General features: G+C 39.8%; 2 protein-coding genes across 2 annotated transcripts in view; both read right to left on the bottom strand.

Moving 5' to 3' along the window:
• Position 1: 1 nt before the first annotated feature.
• On the bottom strand, positions 2-13685 carry LOC138150740 (keratin, type I cytoskeletal 24-like). The gene is made up of 8 exons (XM_069074184.1): positions 13219-13685; positions 12672-12754; positions 9892-10048; positions 9579-9740; positions 9367-9492; positions 5832-6049; positions 5328-5356; positions 2-265 (listed from the first exon to the last, which is right to left on the bottom strand). The coding sequence occupies exons 1-8, from the start codon at positions 13585-13587 to the stop codon at positions 165-167; spliced, it is 1245 nt and encodes a 414-aa protein (XP_068930285.1). The 5' UTR covers positions 13588-13685; the 3' UTR covers positions 2-164.
• Positions 13686-24938: 11253 nt separating this feature from the next.
• Positions 24939-25710, bottom strand: part of LOC138150739 (keratin, type I cytoskeletal 24-like) — a 7710-nt gene continuing 6938 nt past the window's right edge. The window contains exon 8 of the mRNA XM_069074183.1: positions 24939-25287. Coding sequence (XP_068930284.1) covers positions 25184-25287 — 104 coding nt within the window. The 3' untranslated portion in view covers positions 24939-25183. The remainder of the gene's footprint in view (positions 25288-25710) is intronic.

Here is a 25710-nt window from a genome sequence, read left to right as displayed (position 1 = left end):
ATACTTATGACTTTACTTCTGTGAGCAAAAGTAGAATTATTTGAAAAGCTCCCTCTTTCCCCCAAGCCTTTCAAGGATTGTAAAAACCTGTAATTCTATCTCTATGCATGAGGCCTTCCATGCTCTATTTCTCTTATATTATCAAGGGTGCCTTTGATGACCTGTTAGGCTGATCTCTGATGAACATCTTTTATTTTTGATGAGACAACAATTCCATCAACCAGTTCTTCAATAATAGTTTTATAGAGAAAAGTTTTTGTAGGTTCTGTAAATCAAATGAAATTAAACGAAAGTTAGAGATTATGTGATACAAACACACTGATACATTCCAAATATCAAAAGACAGGGCTCTGTCCAAGGCTAGGTGGAAAGTCTACATATTTTATACTTACTAAATTTTTAGGCAGAAAAATCCAATTAATTTTGATTTTTGCTGATTTTGTAGAAAGATACCAGAGATAAAACTAGGGCAGATTAGAGCTTCATTCAAGGGCATATAGATTTAGAGGGCAATTTTAATACTTGGAATTCTTTAAAGGCATAGAAATAACTGAGCTTAGTGCCTAGTTAGCAAGGAAAAAAATCAAGAAAAATAATAATCTGTCAAATTGCCTTACTCCTTCCCCCAGAAGTCACCCACCCCCCTCCAGGTAAGCTGTTCCCTGGCTATTTCTCAGCCTGTGTGATGATGATGCTTTTTAGGATGTATTTCATGCCACTTCTCCTGGGTATGTCATGTGCTATTTGTGCTGGCATTAAAATAACTAGTTTTTATTGAGTAATAAATCAATTAATCTTTCCAAAAGGCCTTCATTAAGTTTCTATAGGCTTATTATGTACCAGATGCTGGCAAAAATGAAGCACTCCCTGCCTTCAAGGAATTTATATTCTGTGGCTGGAGGCAACATGATTGGTAGAAAGATCAATGGATTTGGAGTCAGAAGATATGAAATCATATGCTATCTCTGCTACTGTGTGACTTTGGCCAAATCCCTTCACTTTCCTGGGACTCAGTTTCTTTATATGTAAAATCATATTTTGTATTAGATGGTTTCACAGGCCCCTTCTACTTTTAAATCTATAATCCGATGATCCTATATATGAAAGTATAGACTTTTTTAAAAAAGGCAATTTTGGGAGGGAGCAGTAATATCTGGAAGGACCGAGAAAGACCTCAGGTAGGACCTGGCAGGTCAATAGGGCTTTGAAGGAAGCTAGGGATTCCAGGAGGTGGAGATGAAGAGAGAATACCTGGGGCTAACCTGTGTAAAAGTATGGAAGGGAGAGATAGGATATCCTGGGTAAGGAAGAGCAAGCTTACAGTAATAATGGTTAAATCTAGTCTATGTTGGAGAAAATCCAGAACCCTAGACTGACTTTAAAATAAATACCATTTTATTGATCTCAAATGCATAGAATAATTAAAATCAGGACAACAAAGTGTTTCCAAGTAGAGATCCCTGTTTTAATTATTAGATAAGGCTGATTTATAATTAATATGTGGAATATTGGCAGTTGCTGACTCTTGTCATCCACGTCCATCCCTTAATATGGTGACAAAGAGAGGAGAGAATGGCGGAGAGAGCTGCCCTCTGGAAGTCCTTAGTTTTAAGTCTGTTGTTGATAGCCTAGAGACCAGGAATAAGGAAAATGATAAAAGAGAGGAGATTGTGAATCTCTAAATTTAGAGCTTGAGAGGGACCTTAAAAATCATCTGGTTGAACCTCTTTATTTTACAGAAAAAGAAACTGAGATCCAAGTAGGCTAAGTGATTTTCCTAAGGTCACGCAGATGGAAAAGTGAAGATTTGAACCTAGATGCTCAAACTCCAGCCCTTGCTTTTCACTGCCAGGCAGCTAGGGGGTGCAGTGGGTAGAACACCTGACCTGGAGTCAGGAAGCCCTGAGTTCAAATCCAGCCTCAGACACTTCCTAGTCATGTGACCTTGGGTAAGTCATTAACCCAGTGTGCTTTAGTTTCCTCATCTGTAATATAAGCTAAAGAAGGAAACGGCAAACTGCTCCAGTATCTTTGCCAAGAAAACTCCAAATGGGGTTACAGAGAGTCGGATATGACTGAAAAGACTGAACAGCAGCTAAAGGAAAGCAAACAGCTGGGATGGGAACTAATTTTAAAACCAGACAATCATCTTAGATTATGATTATTTTAGATTATGCAAGTTGGAAAGAATTTTGTCAGCATCTAAGTTGAATTTAATGAGAAAAAAAACAACTACTAAAGCTACAAGGAATTTTATGTTCTATTGTCGATGCAGATGCCATGTTGGAGAAGTGATGAGGCATGGTAGAAAATGCCCTGGATTAGAGGTAAAGTTCAAATCCTGGGTTCTGCCACTTAACTACATATGTGACCTTGGATGAATTAACTTCTAGCTCTAAATTCTATGTTAGCAAGATTTAAACAACAACAACAATAAAAACAAAACCCAAATTACACAAAAAGCACACAACAAAGGTGTTTGGGCAGTTAGGTGGTGTGGTGAATACAGCCCTGGGCCTAAATAGCTGTGTGACCTTGGTTAAGTCACTTAACCCAATTTGCCTCAGTTTCCTCATCTGTAAGAATAAGTTGGCAAAGGAAATGGCAAACCACTTCAGTATCTTTGCCAAGAAAATCCTAAATGGAATAACAAAGAGTCAGATATGACTGAAAAAATTTAGTGGGTTCAGGTTTCCATTTTCTACAGGGTGTTTCCATTTTGATCACAGGATTTAAATTTATAAGAGATCTTCGAGATTATCTAGTACAACCTCCTCATTTTTTTTCAGAGGGGCCAATTGAATCCCAGAGCAGATAAATGATTTGTTCAAGGCCATGTAGGTAGTAAGTACTAGAATTGGGATTTGAACGTAGAACCTTTGCCTCTAAATACAGTGTCATGTAAATTCTATGTGTCCCAAACTGACTTCATTCTCTTCACTTCCAAATCAGCTTTCCCTCCCAATTTGACTATTATTGTCACTGACATTGCCTAAATTGGAGTGACAAAATATCAGAATTTTCTTCGACTCCTCACCTATGTTTTTCCATGTCTAAGTCTCATGTCTAAGTTTCCATGTCATTTATGCCTTCAAGGATCCTAGAGTCATAAATCTAGGGTGGTCCTCTAGTTTATCTAGTTCAACTGTTTTACAGATGAGGAAACTGGGGCACAGCAGTTAGGTGACTTGCTTAAGGCAACACAGAAAGCAAGTGGCAGAGTTGAAGTTCTAACTAGTTCTTGTGATTCTCATGAACTCCTGAAATTTTCATCGTATTCTCTTTCTTTCCATTGCCTTGTCATCACAATACAAGAGCCTTTTCTAGGCTATTTATATGTAGGAAACATTCAGGGACAGCAAAAGTGATTTTCAAGAAAGTCACTAGGTGGATGGCCCAACTCCCCCAAATATAAAATAATATATTAATATGATATGTAATAATTAATATAATAGCAGAAGCCAGTTTCTAATGGGGGAGGGGTTTCAAAGGCTGAGAGAACAGCACATGGTCAACTTGTATAGAAACTAGCCTGGGAAATGATGGTGGGTGTGGAAAGTAACAGGAATGAGAGAGAATCTTCAGTCCCAGGGGAGGGGACACAGTAGGGAATATTGGGCCAAGCGACAGAGGAGAGCTAGAGTCAGCAATGGCCAGGATGGGGGGGATTCAAATAGCCATTTAATAGAATTCCAGATAGATGGGAGTGGCTTATAAAGGGATAAAAGAATGGGGGTGGGGTGTAATCTGGAGAATGTAAAACATTTAAAAACTCCCTATGATTGGGAAGGAAGGCATGAAATTCCTCAGGCTAAGAAGAGAGCAGTAGTGGGAAAATGATATTCTCATACTCATTAAAATGAGAATGAACCCAAGGGGCAAATAGCAGAGCAAGAAAATCTAGAGTTGTCCTTTGTTCACAGAAGACAGGGTTAGATGAAAGACAAATGAGTGTGTAGTTCAGGAGGTGTGCTGATCAAGAAACAGGGTGGTAAAACCAGTGTAGGAAGAAGTGCCAAGGATTCCTTAGCAGCCAGGTGGTATAGTGGACAGAGCCCTAGGACTGGAGTCAGGAAGACCTGAGTTCAAATCCGTCCTCAGAAACTAACTGGGTGACCCTGGGGAAGTCATTTAGCCCCTGTTGGCCTCAGTTTCCTCATCTGTCAGATGGGGATAATAATAATAGCACCTACCTCCCAGGGCTGTTGTGAGGATTAAATGAGAAAATAATTGTAAAGTGCCTAGCACAGTGCCTTCGTTATCTGAATGTTAGCTTTTATGGTAATGATGCGGATCTAAGTTCAGTTACGGCCTCAGACACTTAACTGGCTTTGCGACCCTGGACAAATTGCTTAACCTCTGTATACCTCAGCATTCTCAGCTCTAAAATGGGGATAATCATAGCAGCTACTTTTCAGGATTGTTGTGAGGATAAGATAAGATAGTATTTTTGAAGAACCTAGCACCGTGCATGGTACATAGTAGGTACTTAATAAATGTTTGTTTTTCCTCTTCCTTATCCATTGTGCTTTCCAGTTTAATGAACCTTTTCATATTTGCTCTGGACAAAAGTTTCAAATGCTTATAAAACTTCTTTATGTTTGTTCTGGACAAAAGTTTCTAGTGCCATTTCTGCCCCCCTCCCATCCTATCACCTAAATCTTGTGATCTCATCATCAAGCTCATTCATTTCATACACATGATCCATTAAAAAATGATTGTGTTGGTTATAGGTTTTTATGGCTAACAAAGCCATAACTAGCAATTTTGGTGCCCTGCACAAGCAGCACAAAACTTACTCCAGGCAAAACAGCAAGAAAGACATCTTCCAATCAACTTTTCAAGACACTGTTTTGGGGAGTATGGGGAGATCTTAAGATTAAGGCCTTTTGGGAGCAGGGATGGACCTGTACAGGGCATATAGAACACTTAGGACATGGGTCTGTGGGTGAAGACCCCAAGACACTCCTAGAAGCTTCCTTTTAGTTCACTTAACCTTTCTGAGTCTCAGTTGCCTCATTTATAAAAGATTTCTAATACTTGTAGTACTCATGCAGGTGCTATGATTATCCCCATTTTGTAGTTGAGGAAACCGAGGCAGACATATAAGTGACTTGTCTAGGGTCACACAGCTAATAAGTGCCTGAGACTGGATTTGAACTTATATAGCATTTACTATGTGTTAGACATTGTGCTAAATGGGCTATTATGAAGCAAGTACTTCCTATGTAAATATGAGCTATTATTGTAATTGTCTAATTACAAATCTTCATCTCTACCAAAAAAAAATATTTTTGTGAGGAAAAATCCATAGAGAAGTTACTTACCTTTCTTAGTTCTGTTTTCAAGTCCAGGGCTGAAAAGAACACACACATACACACACACACACACACACAAGAATAACTTTTTATAATTGCTGGAATTCATTCTTAAAGAATACTAAAACCCATTCCATTTTCATGTTTGAAAATCCAAGTTGGACACCGAAGCATTAGTCTATTGCTTATTTTTATTCACCCCTTTTCTATATCTACAGGGCTTAGCACAGTCTGTGGTATACAGTAGGCTTTTGACAAATGCTTCTTGACTTGAATGGTTTAGTTTGCCCCCAGTGGGCAATCAGACATTTGCCTGTAGGTTTGGGGTATGAGGGAAGAAGGTAGAGCAAGGGTGCCATGATGCTCTTGGGAATTCTTTGGTGTAGTTTGGCATCATGGCAATTTGCACCCCCCATTGTGGAGACAGCCTCAGTCTGATTTGAGTGAGATGGGAAGGAAGAGCATCCAGGAAGGGGAATGTCTATTTCCTGATACATCTACCTCTCCACTTACCCTCCCTCTTCGTCGAGTAGGCGGCGATAGGTCTCAATTTCATTCTCCAGGCGAGTCTTGATGTCGAGGAGTTGCTTGTACTCCATGCTCTGGCTCTCAGCTTCATCCCGTATCTGAATGAGCTGGGCCTCCAGCGAACTGATTTGGTTTTGGGTTTGTGAAAGCAGGGTGCTGTACCCAGCTTCTGTCTCTGACAAGCTGCCTTCGAGGGATTTTTTCTGATAGAAGGAAACCAATTATATAACAAAAGGAAAACACTGTGCTGCAAAATAAACATCAAAGTGCTTTATTTTCACTTTTAAAATAATTATGAAGGCACTTTGGCAATCTATTATCTGTTCTGTTTACCATCTTTCCTGAGTAAGTAGGATAATCATCTTTCAGGTGGACAAGACATTTGTAGGTTGGGGAACTTTTGGGATTCTACTTCAGCATGGTACAATGGAAAGAGCTAAATATTTAGAGACAGAGGACCTGGGTTCATATCCTGCCTCATATACTTACTAGCCATGTGACCTTGAGCAAGTCACTTAACCTCTATGGACCTTAGTTTCCTCATCTGTAAAATAAGAGTTGGCCCAGAAACCTCTAAACACTCTTCTAAGCTCTAAACCTATGATCCAATGAGCCCACTGTGTTTAATCTTTGTTGAGTGCTTTGAGAAAGGGTTAGTCACCTCAAAAGGCACCCTGAGGGCCTCTGTCTTTCTGAGTCCATTTACCTCTGGTGAAAGACACAGGCTCCCAAAAAGCACAGAAAAATTCCTGCTCTCCCTCTTTAGGATATTAGGAACAAAATAATGAATGTTAAGAAATCCCCTGCCAAGAGCCAGCTGGGTAGTTTAGAAGATAGATAGCTGGGCCTGGAGTTAGGATGACCTGGAGTTCAAATCTAGCCTTAGATACTCACTAGCTGGGTGACCTTGGGTAAGTCACTTAGCCTTTGTCTGCCTCAACTGTAAAATGGGGATAGTAATAGAATTTACATTGAGATCAAAGGAGATAATATAAAAAAAATTAGCACAGTGTCTGGTACATAGCAGAGGCTTAATAAATTCTTGTTCTCTCTTTTACCTCTTTTACGTGATAAGTACATGTTAGTTTTAATTCACTGGGACATTCTGGTATTTTCCCGTTTATTCTTTATAACCTTAAGAGGTTTTCAGTGATATTTGTTTCTCTCCCTATGCAGCACGAGCTATATGTATGATTTAACATGTGTTGTGTCTTTGAGAGAAGAAAGACAATTTTAATGTAATTCTTAGATGCTGTCTGGCACCTGAGGCATGTGAGTGGATGCTTAACAAATGCTAATAATTGTCATTCTGATAGTAATTGCAAGCTTATGAGACTAAAAAGAGAAACTGATTTTAAAAAATGGCTATAGAAGTTAAAATTATGCATGCATTTTTAATGCCCACTAAATACACAAAAACAATCCATGTGGATCAATTCTCCTTCAAGTAAGAGTGCATCCTTACAACCTCCCCAGAGATAATAGTGGTGAATTAATTATGAATAATGTCCAGTGTTTCCTTAACACAGGTCTCATTTTGCACATTTGTGGCATTTCATTAATTCATTCCCAATCCATCTACTGAATAACTACTAAATAGGGGCAATGAACCTTTTGTTGTTGAGTCATTTTCAGTCAAATCTGACTCTCCATGACCAAATATGGGATTTTCTTGGCAAAGATATTGGAATGGTTCGCCATTTCCTTCTCTAGTTCAATTTGTCTCTGAGGAAAATGAGGCAAACAGGGTTAAGTGACTTGCCCAGGGTCACACAGATAGTAAGTATCTGAGGCTCGATTTGAACTCAGGAAGATGGTTCAGTTAGATGACATAGTGGAGAGAGGGCTGGGCCTGGAGTCAGGAAGACTTGCGTTCAAACTTAGCCTCAGTTGTTAACTAGCTACATGACCCTGGGTAAGTCAACTAACCTCTCTGTGCCTTCAGCTTCCTCATCTGTAAAATGGGGGTAATAATACCACCTGCCTTCCAGGTTGTTGTGAAGACCATATGAGGTAATACCTGTAAATCACTTAGCACAGTGCCTGGCATATAAGTGCTATACAAACGTTAGCAAGGCATTTAAAGCCCTTTACTACCTGTCCCTTCCTGCTTTTCCTGTATTCTTAGGTTCTTTCCTCTTTACTTATTCTTTGATGGGCAGCACCAGCCTCCCACACCACACTCTAATCTGCTGACTCTGCCTTTAGCCCTGGGCTAGAATGTATTTCCTTTTACAAGAGGACCTTTGGGGTTCCTCCAGCTGCTAGTGCTTTCTCTTCTGTAATTCCCTTTTGTCTACTCTTTTTATAGGGTGTCTGTCCCCAAAGTCTTAGTCCAGTCTTAAATCTTGGATACCTTTTTAGCCTTAAGAACTTAAAACTGTAGTTTTAAGGTTTTTAGGATACCTTCTAGATCTAAGTGCTTAGTTATTTGCATGTTGTCTCTCCCATTACATGGCCAGGTCCTTGAGGACTGGAACTTGTCTTTGGCCTTTCTTTGTATCCCCAGGGCTTAGCACAGGGCCTGGCATACAGAATAGGCACTGAATAAATACTTGTTAGCTGACTGACTGATTTAATGATTGACATGGCTTCTCAGTCTCTCGGCATCAGGCAACTGATTACATGTTAACTACATGTGTAATGTTACAGACATTACAAACGAGTGCCAGAGATGCATTGATGGAGGCAGTTTTCCCATCAGAACTTGCCTGAAGTGATGATTTCTCAAGATTGGACCCTCCCCCCCCAAAAAAACCAAACCTCACCCCCCAAAGGAAAAAAAATTCACTGGAAATATTCTCCTGTGAGGTAATGAATGCAGTAATAAAGTATAAAACTTGCATTTCTGAGCTAGCCTATTAAAGGAAGCGTTCTTGACCTTGTTGGTGAAATGAACTCCTTTGACAACCTAAGGACCTTTTCTTAGAACTACACTTTTAAATGCATAAAATAAAAAAAATATAGGAAGGAAACAAATTCTATTGAAAGTTATATATTTTTAAAAAAGTTCATGAACCTCCAGTTAGTAATAATAATTAACCTCCTTGTTTCTGATGTGAAACCATGCCAATATCTCCTTTCTGAGATAAGCTGGTATTTACTTGGTGTATCTTTTATATATATACTTTACTGTGTGTGTGCAATTCCCCCGATAGTTTGGAATCTGGGACTATTTAATTTTTGTCTAGGTAGCTCTACTGCTTAGCTTAGTGGCACACAAATGTTTCTCGATTGACTGATGGATTATCTGTGCTGAACACAATTTGTAGGTGGAGAAATAAAAATAGCTAACATTTATTGTGCCAGGAATCTTACAAATATTGTCTCATTTGATCCTCACACCAACCCTGGGAGGTGGTTATGATCCTCATTTTTCATTTGAAGAACCCGAGGGCAACAGAGGTCACTAGTTAAGTGTCTGAGGATAGATTTGAACTCAGGACTTTCTGCCACTGGGTACAGCAGTGTTCTAGCTATAGTATCAACTGGCTGCTTTTAATTTCCGTGTTTTACCTACCAGGGCCAAGGCCGACTGCAGCTCAATCTCCAGGGTCTGTGAAGTTCGTTTCAGCTCTGCTATCTCTGTCTTGGCAGAATTGGATTCATCAGAGGCAAAGGAGATCTGCTGCTGTAGCAATTCGCTCTGAAACGATGCCATCATGAAGCAGGTTGAGTGCTGTCAGATGTGACAAGACTGGGCTTAATGACTTCGAGCATACTTCGATTTACCTTGTTATTGAACCAAGTCTCAACATCTTTGCGATTCTGTTTGGCCAAGTCTTCATACTGAGCTCTCATGTCATTCAGAAGTTTGGTCAGATCAGTCCCAGGGGCAGCGTTCATTTCCACGTTCACGTCAGAATTTGAGGCCTTTTGCAGACCTTTCATTTCCTGGATAAAGAACAATGAGTGAGCTGTAGTAACCTGCCACAGAATTCACGTCAGCCACAGTACCGTTTCTTTACCTTATCAGATTGCTATCATAAACAAAGCAAAATATTTGAAAGGTGATGTTTATTTTGGTGTCTCGATACATGCATACCTCTGCGTGGTTCTTTTTGAGATAAGCTACTTCCTCCGACAGGGTTTCAGTCTGCATCTCTAGGTCTGTCTTGGTCAAAGTTAGGTCATCCAAGACTCTGCGGAGACCATTGATGTCAGATTCCACGCTCTGGCGGAGGGCCAGTTCAGTCTCATACCTTGAAAAAAATATTGACAATTTTTTGGAATCGATCAGTCAATAAATATTTATTAGGTTCCTGTCATGTGTGAGATACTGTGTTAAGAGCTGGGGAAACAAAGAAAGGCAAAAGACAGTTCCTACCCTGAAGAAACTTACAGTCTAGTGGGGGGATTCAACTCATTCTATTAATTATGTAATTATGTAAAAATAAGCTCTATACAGGATAAACTGGAGATAACAAAGGCAGGCATAATTTGTAGACTATATTAACAGAAATAGTTCTTCTTAGAAATTAATCCTTCAAATATTTTGTGAAGGGACTCTCAAGGTCTTAGATTTAGAAGGTATATAATCCAACCCCCTCATTTTACAATAAGACTGAAGCCCAGAGAATTTAGATGACTTCCCCAAGGCCACACAGCTAGTAAGTGGTAGAACTCAATTCTGAACCTAGGTCCTCAGAATCTAAGTCCAGGGCTCTCTCCATGGTGTCAGATCATCTTCCTACTAAAAAGGCTTCCCTATTTCAGTACTTCAGCTATTTAGTAGAATATATGCTCCTTGAGAGGGGGGATGAGGTGGGTGGGGAGGGGAGGAGCAGCTAGGTGGCATAGTGAATATAGAACAGTGAGTCTGGAGTCAGGAAATCCGACCTCAGACACTTACCAGCTGTGTGACCTTAGTAAGTCACCCTGTTTTCCTTATTTTCCTCATCTATAAAATAAGCTGGAGATGATAGTGGCAAACCGCTCCAGAATCTTTGCCAAGACAGCCCCAAATGGGGTTACAAAGACTTGGGCACAACTAAAACGACTGAATAACAAGAGGGCAAGGGATTATTATTTTTTTTTTTCAGTGCCTTGCACTCAATAGGTACTTAATAACTTTTTATCAGGTTGAATTGGATTAAATGATAATATGATTGAAGATGGGTAGATTTTAACTCCTCTATTACTTAGTAGACACTTTCAGAGTTGCAGTGGTCCAAAACTCCTCATTGTAGTGCCAGTGTGTTTATGAAGCTAGGATGCTCCTTCAGTGATAAACAGTCCATTGCTACACCAGTATTTAATAGAACCTGGCAGAACTGATACTTTGCTAGTGTCCTCTCTGAGAATGCATAGTGGCTGCATCTTGCAAATCTTAATATGCTATATAAATGCTAGCTCTTAGGCAGGATTCCTGTGAGCAATGTGATTTCCTAGTGTATTTATGTAAAATAAGATGTAATAGTGGTCATTTCCCAAGATTTCACCTATTCCATTAGGTCTGAGGCACTGCTATAATGATCCACAGTGCCCGTGGGGAATAGGATTATACTTGTTCCATAAGGGCTAAGGCAGTGTTATAATTGTAGGGTCATTAGAGAAATAGACACTATTTATACACTTTTTTTCTTTTTATAAATATCTATTATAGTGGAAGTAGCAGAAGGGAGAAATTGGATCTGAAGACTTGTATCTGGAATCAGAAGACGGGTTCAATTGCTTCCTAGCTGCATGATGGCAGGCAAATTACATCATCTCTCCAAGCTTCAGCAAAGTGGATTACAGGCATGTAGATCAAGAATTGGAAAGACTCTCAGAACGTATCTAGTTCAACACCCTCATTTTATAGATGAAGAAACTATGGCCCATGCAAGTTAATTGACTTTCTCACGACCACATAAGTGCTAAAGTACTGGACCTGGAGTCATGAGGACTTGAGTTCAAATTTGACCCTATTTGTCTCAGTTTCCTCATCTGTAAAATGATCTGGAGAAGGAAATGACAAACCACTTCAGTATCTCTGCCAAGAAAACCCCAAATGGAGTCATGAAGAGTTGGACATGATTGAAACTATGACCAAGAACAATGAAACCAACAACAACATATAGTGCTTTAGTCCCCAAAGAACTTCTCCCCAAATGAATGGAGAATGAAATGAACAGCTCAACACTGACTTCTGACTCTAGGTGCTCTTAGATTTTTCAGAGCATCTAGATGTTCTTTCAACTGTCCTGTGCTAGAGCAGGAAGGGGACCTTAAAAGTAATTTAGTCCAACCTCCTCTTTTTACTGATAAGGAAATTGAGGTCCAGAGAGAAGTGACTTGCCCACGGCCACACAGATAGTAAGTGGCAGAGCCAGGATTCCGCTCTGGCTCCCCTACCTCTAAATCAGCTCAGGTATATTGTCTCTGTTCTTTATGAAGATGATAATATTTGTGCTTGTCTTCATGAGAGGGTGCTTTTGGAGGCAAGTTCTTTGGGGACTAAAACACTATATGTTGTTGTTGGTCAGTTGTTTTAGTTGTGTCCAACTCTCCATGATCCCATTTGGGATTTTTTGGTAAAGATACTAGAGTGGTTTGCCATTTCCTTCTCCAGTTTGGTTTACAGATGAAGAAACTGAGCCAAATAGGGTTAAGGGACTTGCCCAGGGTCACACAGCTAGTAAGTGTCTGAGGTAAAAATTGAACTAAAAACAAATTTGAACTGTCTAAAGCAGGATTTGAGGTCAGGTCTTTCTGACTCTATGCTCAGCACTCTAGCCACTGAGCCACCCAGCTGCCCAAAACACTATATAGTTTGTTATTATTAGTGAAACTTGTATTAATATTAGGTTTCCTTTCCCTCCCACCCAACACTTTGCCTCTTACTTTAATCTGAAGTCATCAGCCTCTAATTTCACATTGTCAACCTGGAGCATGATGTCAGCATTGCTAAGGGTTGAATCCAAGATCTGGACATAAAAGAACATAATGAAATGTATGCTAAATATCCCTGTGCTGTGATAGAACCTTGATGAGATGAGAGGCCACCCACTTCAATGCTTTTCAAGATAAGGTGCAAAGTATCTAGTTCCTCAATAACAACATTCATCCAACAATTATTTTACATTTCTTCATAAGATAATACAATTTTTGGGCAATGATGACAAGTGATAGCAATTTATTACTAGTGAATCAAACTTTGGAATCTTGGAAATAATTCTATTTATTTCCACTCAACATGAATGATATAAGAACAAGAAAGTTAAAAAATAAATATTCACTGTTATTTTTCAATATGTATTCTATTATTCAAATTATTCATTATTATTTCATTTTCTTTGGCCAAGATGGACATAGTTACAAGATGTTCTAGGAAATTAGTCTGGTTGCTTTTAGTTTAACTGCAATTCTTAGCAATAATGACATTTCTTACCTTTTGTTTGAGTTCTTCAATTACCTGGTAATATTCAGAATAGTCCCGATTTTCTCCATGGCTGGCACTGCCAGGCCCAAATTTCTTATACCATTCTTTGATTTTATGTTCTAGTTCAGTATTTGCCTCCTCTAGAGCTCGGACCTTGTCTAGGTAGATTGCCAGGCGGTCATTCAGGTTTTGCATGGTTCCCTTTTCATTGCTAGAGAGAAGCCCATTTTCCCTCCCACCAAAACTGTATCCACCAAAGGTCCCACTGAAGCCTCCACCTGAGGAACCACCCAGACCATGCTTTTTCCCTGTTGTTCCCCCTCTCCCTTGGCCAGAACTGAACTGCCAAAGACTTGACTTTTGGATAGAGTATAGCATGATGTTCCCACTTCAACCCTCCCAAAGTAAGTACCTCCAGCAGTGTTCAGAGAGATATCAATTAATAGCCCTTTTATAGAGGATAAAGTGGGTGTTTCATGCCTGATACTGATCACTCAAAGGCTTTTTTGTTTTTTAATGACATCTGCAATCCTTAATTATTTTCATTAATTATTTGTTAAACTTTCCTCTGTATTTGTTTAAAGGTACTGAAGATGCCTCTGGGTGTTGATTATCTCACCCTTAGAGGAATGAAGCTTATATCTTGATGTGATTTCAGCCTAGCTAAGAATTTATTTTCTTCTATCATATTTCAGGCCCCCACGCACATTTTCTCCATATTTGTGGCTGACTGATAATCATTTATTTTTCTTTGGAATGACATGGTAGATGGGTCATTTTTTCCCCTACCTGGAATGACCTGATAGTCTTTTTCAGGATGGTTCAGAGATTACAAAGTGAGGTAATAGCATGGGGGCAAATCCTCATCCTGTGTGGCATCTGAGGGCTCCCATGTCTTTTGATGATATGAGGATTTAAAAACACATAACATGGTAACTGAGTGTTATGGATTTTAGCATATCTCTGATTACTGTTGAAGTTCTTTAAATGTATGTAAGAAGATGAGATCAGGATTGTGAAATTTTCCCAGAAGCCTGCATTACATTAAAAAAAAGATTATTTACTGATGGTTTCTTAGGGAAATTGTAATAAAATGGAGAGAATCCTGGGCTTGGAGTCAGGAAGACTTGCATTCTAATCCTCCCTGTGACACATACTATCTGTGTGACCATTGGCAGGTCACTTAAACTGTCTTGTGTGTGTGACAACTCTGTTGAGACTATTATTTATAAATGAGTTGCTCATCATACAAGGAGTTTTCAGTGCCCGGCACATAGTAGGCACTTAATAAATGTTTATTGATGACTGATGTAATCATAGTTCTAGATATCCCAGCCCTAAAAAAAGTAGGAAAATTGAGGCATAATGGATAGGTCAATGACTTGGAGTTAAAAATATCTTGATCCAGATCTTGCCTCTGATACTTATTTTAGTTTTGTGATCCTGGGCATTTCTCAGCTCTGGGCATTTTCTCTGGCTATCCCTCATGCCTGGAATGCTCTCCCTCCTCCTTTGCACCTACTGACCTCCTTGGCTTCCTTTAAGTCCCAACTAAAGTTCCTTCTTTTACTGGAAGCCTTCTCCATCCACTCAATTCTATGCCTTCTCTCCATTAAGTATTTCCTATTTATCCCATATAGCTTGCTTTGTATATATTTGTTTCCATGTTGTCTCCTCCATTAGATTGTAAGCTCTTTGAGGGCAGGAACTATCTTTTGCCTCTTTTTGTATGCCCAGCTTTTCGCACAGTTCCTGGCACATTGCAAGAGCTAAATGAATGTTTATTAATTGATTAGTCATATTAATCTTTAGGCACATATCCATGAATGAATTCTTTTATTTTATCTGTTTAAATCTAAAAATTTATTTATCTGTTAATTAATTATTTTTTCCAAGCCATGTAATTTTACCTCATAATGTCTCACAATTCTCTATGACCTCTCTTAACTGATAAAATTTTAGGTCTTTGCTTTGAAAAATATTTGGGTTGCACGTATATTAGGCAAAATAACTCATTTAGGTTACTTTAAAGTTAAACTGCTTCTTATCAGTCAATCTCCACATAAGGTTGTTGTCCTACCAGGTTTGGAGGCAGGTCAACCTACATGGAAGATTGTCTTCTTACTGGATTTAAATACTGTAGTTAAAAAACAAAAGCAAAAACAAAACAACCTTGACCTCAGAATTCTGGGGACAGCAAAATGGATAAAAAATCTGGTCTTTATTGCCTTGCCGCAAATTTAAGTTATTTCCATGATGTCTGATATCAAGACCTTTGCAATAAATCAACAAGTTGGCACTGAGGTCAGCTTCTTTTTCTGGTGGTGTTAGCAAAAAATCATTTATAGGTAATTAAATTTTGTGCGACTCAGTCTGTGTTAATTCTTTATGGACTTCCTTTCATATACTTTAGTGTACCTTCTATTCAAATTTGTTTGTTTTAGTTATTCTTTTTCATAGGTAAAATGAAAAAAAAATTGTTTAATTAAACATTCTAACCTAAGTATCTATTGACTTTGTTTTTAGCTTTTACAAAGTTATTGTTGCTGTTGGTCCTTAGTTTTTGAAGAGGACTAGTGACATCATGGGGTGATGTCTTAACTTGTGCGTGGATTGGAATTAAGCAAGGCAGATTTGTGCAAAGGTGTCAGCTTCACTCTTCCTGAGTTATTGAAGTCCAGTGGCAGGACAAGAATCAGAAAGACTGGTGATGGCCCAGGATGTAGTGAGTGACCCAGGTGTCTTCAATATCTGACTCTTAAGTGCTCCACAGTGCCTATTTCAATCATCTTCATGGCCATTGGAATGAATTATTCTTATCTGCCCTTTTTATAGGGGTTAGTCTTCAAATGCTGGGGCTTGACATTTCCCTAACTCATCAACAGGCTCACAGGTTTGAGACCTGTCAGTTACCCTCAACCTCAATCTGCTGAGATAGTTTTACTGCGGTGTGACCACTGCACATGCTACAGCTTTACAAGGTGGTTGATGTTTGCTGAGAAGACAGCAAAACCAGGGGCAGCTGGGTGGCACAATGGATAGAGTGCCAGGCCTGGAGTCATGAAGACTCATCTTCCTGAGTTCAGATATGGCCTCAGACACTTAACTAGCTATGTGACCCTGGGCAAATCATTTCACCTTGTTTCCCTCATCTGTAAAATGAGCTAGAAAAGGAAATGGCAAACTACTCCAGTATTTTTGCCAAGAAAAACCCCAAATGGGGTCACAAAGAATTGGACATGACAGAATTACTGAACGATGACAATAAAATAGCAAAAACAGAAGCACAAACTTTCCCCTGAACTGGGGCACCCTCCCTCCTTGACCACCTTGTTTCTTGGGGAGAGTGGGCTCAGACAGAAAGCTGAAATTTCTACTGCCGAAATTCACTTTCCAATTTGACAAAGCCTATGTCTCCCTTTGACTGAATTGACCTATTTCTGTGTGGGGCTGGGCTGGGATTTTACTCCTCACTGGGCTAGATTATCCACAAAGTCTGGCACAGACTCAGTCTTCTGGGCTTCTCTCTGGTATCTCTTTCTCCCAACATTTATAACCCCTAAGCTCAAACCTACTCCTTCACCTAAGAGCAGAAAAATACAAATGCAAAGAGGCACAAAACAGAGGTCCAGGTTCATGGGTCTGAGTAAGGAGGTAGCAGGAGGCTGCTGTCTCTGTTGCTACTGCTATTACTCTCAGCAACAGCTTCATGGTGACTGCAGTTGAGAGAGGACCTCCCACCTGGAGGAGGTTCAGTGTATCCTCCTTGCTCGCCACTAGAGAAAGAAAAAAATTAAATAGCTAATGTCAATGTCATTGTGCCACTGCTGTCTGGAGATTGTAATCTTCTTCTTTAAGTATTGAAGGGTCCATATGTGGGAGAGGGTATGATATACCATGAAATACTTTTATACCCCTTATAAGACACCATTGAAATGTTGCAACTAGCTATACTACTTTAATATTGTGAAACCCTGCTGCAACTTGCAATCAGTCCAGTAATGTAAGGGCCTGATCTCCTATAGCTCTCTGTTGAGATCCCACCTATTCAGTTCTTAATCCCTGAAGAGCTACCCCAATGCCTGTAGCATGCTCAGCTCAGTTCAGCTCAATATCCTTCCCAGAGCTCTGCCATGCCTAGGATCACCCCTATCTTCTCCACTCAGCTACCTGGAGCCAGAGTGTCAGGGGAATCCTAGCTCTGGATCTCATTGTTGTTCAGTTGTGTTCGACTCTTCCTGATCCTGTAGGGGGTTTTCTCAGCAAAGAGCCTGGAGTAGGTTGTCATTTCCTTCTCCAGTGGATTAAGACAAAGAGAGGTTAAGTGACTTGCTCAGGGTTACACAGCTAGGAAGTGTCTGAGGCCAGACTTGAACTTGGGTCTTTCTGCCTCCAGGTCCAGTGCTCTGTCTACTGAAACATCTAGCTGCCTTGCATACAGAATCATAACTATCGACTATAAGGTCTTGCTTGGGCAAGTAATTTAAAATATGCCCAAACTATTGGTGGAGAGATTGCTATAATCTCTCATTATTTCAAGTAGGGCTCAAAAGCTGGGAGAGGGAGGTAGGACATTGATAGCTTCCTATTTTAACTGATTATTCTACTAATTGGGTGGTAATATCAGTGGTTTGCTACTGCTGAAGGGCTGCAAGTAATGTCAAGACTCTTGAAATTTCTAGCTCTGGGGTAAAGTCCCAATCTCCGACTTGTAGTCATAGCTCTTTCCCTCTATATTCAGCCCTGGGCTTTCTGCCTCGGTGCCTGATAATCTTCCTCCACCAAAGGAATGCATTTATAATACTGTTTCTATGGCATTAGCTATCACCCCACCACACTCCTACTTTTATATAAAGTCATGATTTGGAAGAATCAATTATAATATTAGATAGGGCCATCCTGGTATTTTGTGTAGTTGTATAGGAGATCAGGCCCTTACATTACTGGACTGATTGCAAGTTGCAGCAGGGTTTCACAATATTAAGGTAGTATAGCTAGTTGCAACATTTCAATGGTAGTTGTAGATGTAGCTCCCTGTAGCTACGACCAGTGGGTGGTAGCTACAGGGAGGCCAATTGTTACCCAGTATAAGGGAGACAAAAACAGTTACAGCTAGCTCTAGGTGGAATGGGATTCTGCCTAAGGTATGAAAATCCTAGTCAGTAGTAGTTGCCAGGTAGAAACTAAATGTTGTAGGGAATATTCCTGCCTTGGGTGGGAGATTAGATTAAATGATCTTGAAAACTGCTTTTAACCCCAAGATTCAGTGATTATGATATTGGTCATAAGCTCTGATGTCTTTGGACCTACATGGAAACTCTGATGAATGGAAGGTGTAGCCATCTAGTGGGAAAAGAGAATAGCCTCATCCCAAACCCTACAAAATGAAAGCCTCCATTGAGCAAAAATTACCAGAGCTTTAAAAATTGAAATTATTAGGATAAACTAATAAAAAGCTTGAAATAATTTGGAGTTCCATCTGTGATAGTAAAACTGTTACAAATTTTTTTTGTGTGTGTGTGTGCAAATGAAAAAGCTGTTTTTGAAGTTTTAGTAATTCTAGGGAGTAATACTTTGCATATTACTAGCTCCAGTAAGTTTCTCTTGAGTGAAAAACATGAATTTTTAAAATAGAATTCACATAACTTTTAATAATTTTCTCTATTTTTCCAGGTGGCCTTTTTCATCTCCTACTTCTGCGTCTCTGCACAGACTGGCTCTGAAACACTCTCCCTCCTCTGCTTCCTGGAATCCCTAATTCCCTTCAAGGCTCAAATGAAGTACTTCATATATGAAGCCTTTCTGATTTCCCCAGTTGATTATGCTCCTTCCTGACCCTCTGAAATCACCAGGCCCTTTTCTTTTCCAGTATTTCTCGAAGTCTAAGTTTATGTTAATTGTTTCTTTGACACTATCTATCCATCTCATCCTCCTCCTTGGCCTTTTCCTTTTGCCTTCAATCTTTCCCAACATTGGGGTCTTTTCCGAGTCCTGTCTTCTTATGTGGCCAAAGTATTTAAGCTTCATCTTCAGTATTTGATCTTCCAGTAAATAACCTGGATTAATTTCTTAAAATATTGACTAACTTGATCTCCTTACTGTCCAAGGGACTCTCAAAAGTCTTCTCCAGCAGCACAGTTTGAAAGTGTCGATTATTCAGTACTACGCAGAGATCAATGCAGTGACAAACTGCAATTCCAGAGACGAAGCATGCTGTGCACCTCCTCTGGGTTCAGGATGCAGAATGAGGCATACATTTTCAGACATGGCCAATTTGGGAATTTGCTTTATTTGATTATGTTCTTGATATGAGGGTTTTCTTTCTCCTTTTCTTTGTATTCACTTGGGAGAGGGAGTGGGAAAGAAAGATAAATGCTTATTAATTAAAAAAAAACATACTGAATAAGAAGAGAAAAATAAAGCCTTACTTTATGTGTCATTAAGAATTAAGTTGAAGTCATGGGATATATGTATTAAAATATCCCAGTTACAGGAGGGAATTTATCCATTTGTATATTTGTCAGGGGAAACCAGGCAGTTTGCAGTAGTAGTCAGCAGAAGAAGCAAGGAGACACATATCCTAGACGATCTTAGTTTCATAGCAGGCATACAGCATCAGAGACAGGTTTCAGTGACCTATAGAGAGTGTGACATATTTGTGTTTTTGCCAAGGGTGAGCCATAATTCTTTTACATTTATTGTAATCCTGTGCCTTCTGTATACCAGTTTCTGAGAACCAGTTGTCTTTTTGAACAAACTCTGATTTTTGACTCGAGTGCCTGCCATATTAACTAATAGAAAGCCTTCTCTTTAACTCAGTCACATGGCTAGCATTGGGACCCATCATGCTGAGTCCTAATGTTTTGGCTGGAGCCAAGTCAGGAGGACTGAGCTCATAGCTTCTGAATTCTGGCTGTGTTTCAAGCAGCCAAAAGGTGGTAGTGATGGTGTCAGTTGATGATTCATGATATGGCCAGGGATGGCTGAGCAGGCAGACTCTCCCTTCTAGACCATTCCCCTTCATTTTACAGAAAAGGATACAGACCCAGAGAGAAGTGATTTATCCAAAGTCATATAAGTAGTGACTAGTAGTAACTGAAGGGATTGAGGGAAGTTCAGGGGAAGGAGGTCATTTAATGAGAAAAGGGGAGATTTGGTCATATATTAATGTCCCACTTTTATAAAGCACTTAAAGATTTACAAAGCTTTTTAATGCATTTTCTCATGTGATTCTCAAAGCAGCCCTGGGAGGGATGCTATTATCCCCAAGTTATAGTTTAGGGAACTTGACTGTCTTTTTTCTTCTTCTTGTATTTATATCCCCAGCATAGTGCTTGGCACATAGTAATCACTCAATAAATAATCTATCTATCTATTGCTATATGTCTATTTCTCTCTCCACTTGTCTGCCTATCTCTCTGTCATCTATCTCTATGTGTCTCTAATTGTCTACCTCTTTCTATGTGTCTGTCTCTCTATGTGTCTATTTTTGTGTCTATGACCTATCTCTTTCTATATGTCTTTGTGTCTGTCTCTCTGTCACTCTATCTCTTTCTTTTATTTTTTCCTTTAATTTCTTTCTTTATGTATCTATGGCTATTTATCTGTGTCTCTCTATTTGTCTCTCTCTCTCCCCCACCTCCCTCTTCCTCTCTCTCTTTCCCTCTGCCTCTCCCTCTTCCTCTCCTCCCTCCATCCCCCTATCTATCTACCTATTTACCTATCTCCATATGTCTATCTGTCTATCATTCTATGTTCAGAGGAGGCATACAGGGCAAGAGACAGGTTTCAGTGACTCGTAGAGAGTGTGACACATTTGTGTTTTTGCCAAGGGTGAGCCATAATTCTTTTACATTTGGTGCAATCCTGTGCCTTCTGTATACCAAGCTCTGAGGACTAGTCCTTTTTGAAGGGACTCCCACTAAAGGTTGCCCTGCCATGTTAACTAGTAGAAAGCCATATCCTCAACTCAATCACATGGCTATCATTAGGACCCATCATGCTGAGAACTAATGTTTTAGCTGGAGCCAAGTCTCTCTCTGTATGTGGAGGGCAATTGAGGTTAAGTGACTTGTCCAAGGTCACACTGCTAGTGAGTGTTAAGTGTCTGAGGCTGAACTCAAGTCCTCCTGACTCCAGGGCCAGTGCTGTATTCACTGAGCCACCTAGCCTCCTCCTATATGTGTCTGTCTGTCTGTCTGTCTCTCTCTAGTTCTATTAAGTGGTTTGCCCAGTGTCACATAGCAAATTAAGCTTCCGAGGTGGAATTTGAACTCTGCTTTTCTTGACTCCCAATCCAGCAGCATGCTCATAATCCTAAAGATTATGATGGTCATTGTTGACTTTCTGACTCTATTTCCCCCCATTTAAAAAATACCTTGAATGCCACTAGGTGGCTTAGTGAGTAGAGCACTGGCCCCGGAGTCAGGAGGACCTGAGTTCAAATTCGGCCTCAGACACTTGACACACTTACTAGCTGATGAATCTTAACTGGGTGCTCTTTACCTTGAAAGGTGGTTTTATGCTTTAGTTATTATCTTATTGTGGTTAGCCAGAATGTGGTAGGAGGTCTGTTGTTATGTTTTGAGAGAAGATAATAAAGGAAATCCCAATTTTCTGGTTGCTTTGTAACCATAGTTTGAGCCTCTTGTAAACTATACTTGATTTTCCACTTGAATGTGCCAACCCTTTACATAATTCATTTGTGTGACTTAGAATCTTAAATCTGTCTTTGATGTTGAATCTCCATGGCATAGACCAATTACAGACATAATTGTTTCCAGGAGAGTGGTTCTGCATCTGTATTGTTTTTCCCAAGGCTAATTCTTCTATCAGAACATGATTTATGGTTGTTGTGGGATGAGCACCAAATTTGGAGTCTGAAGGCTTGGGTTCAAATTTAAGTTTTGCCTCCTAGAGGAAAAATGAGTAAGAATTTAAGGTAGTCAGGCTCAGAGGACTCCAGCCCTGAGAAGAGTGGGGCTATCCTTGATGAAAGAGGACCTGTCACCCATCTATACTTGAACAGAGCATGAATACTCCAGCTAAGAACCCAGTTGCTATGTAGCTTTTGGTGGGTCAAGGGGACTATTATTGGAGATTTCATGTCTGTCTCAGACTTTTGAGACCAGAAAGAGTTGCTGAAGGCTAGGCTTGTCAGTATACCCAAAACTGGCAGAGATAAAAGAACTCAAAGGCTTTCCATCAAAACATTGCTTTCCCTGAGTGCTGCTCATTCGTGAATGGGTATAATAACTGGCAACAGCCTCAACATTTGGCAGCTTCATGTGGCATGATCTGAGGGGCACCAACAAGTCCCTTTTTCTCCCTCTCTTCCCAAACCTGGCTTTCTCTTTCCTTTCCCCCTAACTTGTTTGCTGATGTCTGAAATTTCACTGTTAGAAAGTCTGTTCTGTAACTTAAGATTTTTGGTTTCTTTTAAATACTTGTTGGAATGGAAACTTATCACTATTTATCATTTTTTCCATGATCACATGAGTAAGTAGATTTTGATGGGGGGGGGTAGAGAGAACCCTTGTCTCCTGAGTGTCTGAGTATCATGTTATTTTGATGTTTCCAGTTAGGTAAAAAGAGGTACGGGGACACAGATGAAATGGAATCAGGTCTCTCCTGTTTCATAATTTTTTTTTTTTAATCAAGGACAGCATCCAGACAAAGAGAAAGAAGTGGTTGGCTGGGGTTAGATTAAAGGGGAAAAACCAGGAAGGAAATAAGCTCCTTTGCCTGACAAACATTTTTTACTTAAAATCTTTTTTTTTAACATCACTCTCATATCATATATACACCTGTATATCTATATCTACACTTATTTATTGTTGATGTTGTTTAGCCACTTTCAGTTGTGTCTGATCCCTTTTGGGGTTTTCTTGGCAGTGGAATGGTTTGTTATTTTCTTCTCCAGCTCATTTTGCAGATGAGGAAACTGGGGGCAAATAGGGGAAAGTGACTTGCCCAGGGTCATACAGCTAGTTAGTATTTGAGGTTAGATTTGAACTCAGGAAGATGAGTCTTCCTGACGCCAAACCTGGCACATTATCCTCTAAGCCACCTAGTGGCCCCTATCTACACTTATACCTATACCTATACCTGTACCTCTGTCTATCTCCTTTTCCTCCAATAAGTATGCTGGAACCAACTCTTACTTGCTCCAGAGAACTGATTGTTAACATGTTCAGTTTGAGCCCTTGGATGGTGGCAAATGCTACAAATCAGTGCTTGATTATTTGTTTTGTTAATTGTCTAGATTTAAGAAAGTGGTGAAGAAAATATTAACAACTCAGATTAAGCTTAAAAGTTTGTCACGTGAACATTTTTTTTCAGAGAGCCAATTATTAAACATTTATTAGCACATCCTTCTTCCCATGATCCTTCCACAGAAGGCTATGCCTTGTAAGAAAGAATTTAAAAAATAGAGAAGAGAGAACAGTTCAACAAACCTAACCAACACCAATTGAGTCTGACAGTATATATGCCTTGTTCCACACTCATAAGTCCTCCATCTCTGCAAAGGGAGAGAGGTGTATTTTCTCTTATCTTCTTATCTGTCTGACTTTAAGGTCATTATTATTATTATTTGCTTTTTGGAGAGGGGAGGGCAGGGCAATTGGGGTTAAGTGACTTGCCCAAGGTCCCACGGCTAGTGTTAAGTATCTGAGGAAGGATTTGAACTCAGCTCCTCTTCACTCCAGGGCCGGTGCTGTGTTCACTGTGCCACCTAGCCGCCCTTTTTAAGGTCATTCTTAACCTGATTTCATTTTTAACCATCTGACTGTATTTCATATTATTTTCCTCTGGTAGAATGTAAGCTCCTTAAGGTCAGAGATCCTTCCTTCCTTCCTTCCTTCCTTCCTTCCTTCCTTCCTTCCTTCCTTCTTTCCTCAGTTCCTAGTACAGAGCTGAGTACATAGCAGGCACTTAATAAATGCTTGTTGATTGACTTGAGCCTGTAAAATCAAACCTCTGTCAGAACTGTTTCCTAAGTGTCCCTGGAACAAGTCTCTCCCCATTGCCTGTAACACTTTTACCTGATACCATCATACTGAAGCATTCCAATTTATAGTTTCTTGGATTATTTGCTAATTATTTTGTGTTTAGTTTGCTCCCATAGCTGAGGGCAGGGACCATCTCTCATAGTTATTTTCTATCTGCCATAGTGTCCTGCATTTATCATGAAGCCTGGACACTGAAGCTCAATAAAGACTGACTGACTGGCTCTATTTATCTTGTCTGCCTCTGGAGGTTAAGCAGTTAACTTGAGGTTCAGGGACTGGAAACTGTAATCTTAAGTGTATGGGTCATCTTCTGTGTGATCTTGAGAAAACAGAGAATTGTCTTGCTTCTATGTAAAATAAGGATCTTGTGAGGGATAACTTCTAATATCAATCTTAGGGGAAAATGCCATGCTAAAAATGCTAATCATGATTGACCATAGCTGACCATAACTTAATTCAGGACCATGAGCTCTAAACTATCCAGGACTAGACATGGATAGGTGCCCAGAAGATTCCTTCAGAGACAGGAAGAACTGTGTTCAAATCCTTCCTCTGACACATACTGCTTGAGTGACTCTGGACAAGTTCCCTAATCTCTTAGCAGCACCCCTCCACTCCCTTTCTCCATTCCCAACATGCCAAGATGCAGACTAGGTGCTGATCTGTCTGGTTTCTTCACCTCCAAACATTTATTCATCTCCAATACGAGTTTAATAAACTTGCAAAAAAGTAAGTTTATTGAAGCACAGAAACAAGTTGATATAAGTTGTCATTTCTATTTTGACAAGGATCATTCTAATAAGAAAGGAAAAAGAAGCAGAAACTTTGATGAGACATTCATCCATTGGGGGACTGAAGCAAGTTCCTCCGGCTCTTCAGGATTCTGACTTGGTCCAAAAAGGTTTCTTCATTTGTGACTTTCTGTTTGTTTCATGGAAAGGCACTGTTGACCTCAAACTTGTTTATTTGACCTTGACCTCAGAAACATTACTGACTTGAGATGAGACAACTTTGCCATTCACAACCTCTTCTACAATTGTTTTGGTTACCCTGGTTTTGTTTGAATCTGAAAAAGGAAAAAAAAAAGAAAAAAATGAGCAGGTCAAAATTTGAAATTGCAGAGATCAAAAAATAAATCATAAAAATACAAGTTTCGATCTGGATTCAATTTAGTCCCATGAGAAATCTTGATTGCCAAGGCCTAATGATGACATTTCCCTCTTCTCAGCAGAGGGGTGGTGGGCTGTAGTTGCAGAAAAATGCAAGTGCTGTCAGATAGATAGATACATAGGTAGATAGCTAGCTAGCTAGCTAGACAGACAGGCATGCCAGTTTATTTTGCCTAGTGGTTTCCTTCCTCCCTTCCTCTCTCCCTTCCTTCCTCCCTCCCTCCCTTCCTTCCTTCCTTCCTTCCTTCCTTCCTTCCTTCCTTCCTTCCTTCCTTCCTTCCTTCCTTCCTTCCTTCCTTCTTCCCTCCCTCCCTTCTTTC

The sequence above is a fragment of the Petaurus breviceps genome, unplaced genomic scaffold (assembly GCF_028583685.1).
Source record: "Petaurus breviceps papuanus isolate PSGF00001 unplaced genomic scaffold, PetGlider_PUasm1.0 90887, whole genome shotgun sequence".
Classification (NCBI taxonomy): Eukaryota; Metazoa; Chordata; class Mammalia; order Diprotodontia; family Petauridae; genus Petaurus; species Petaurus breviceps.
Note: the sequence above shows the minus strand (reverse complement) of the source record. Positions and strands in the feature narration are given on the sequence as shown.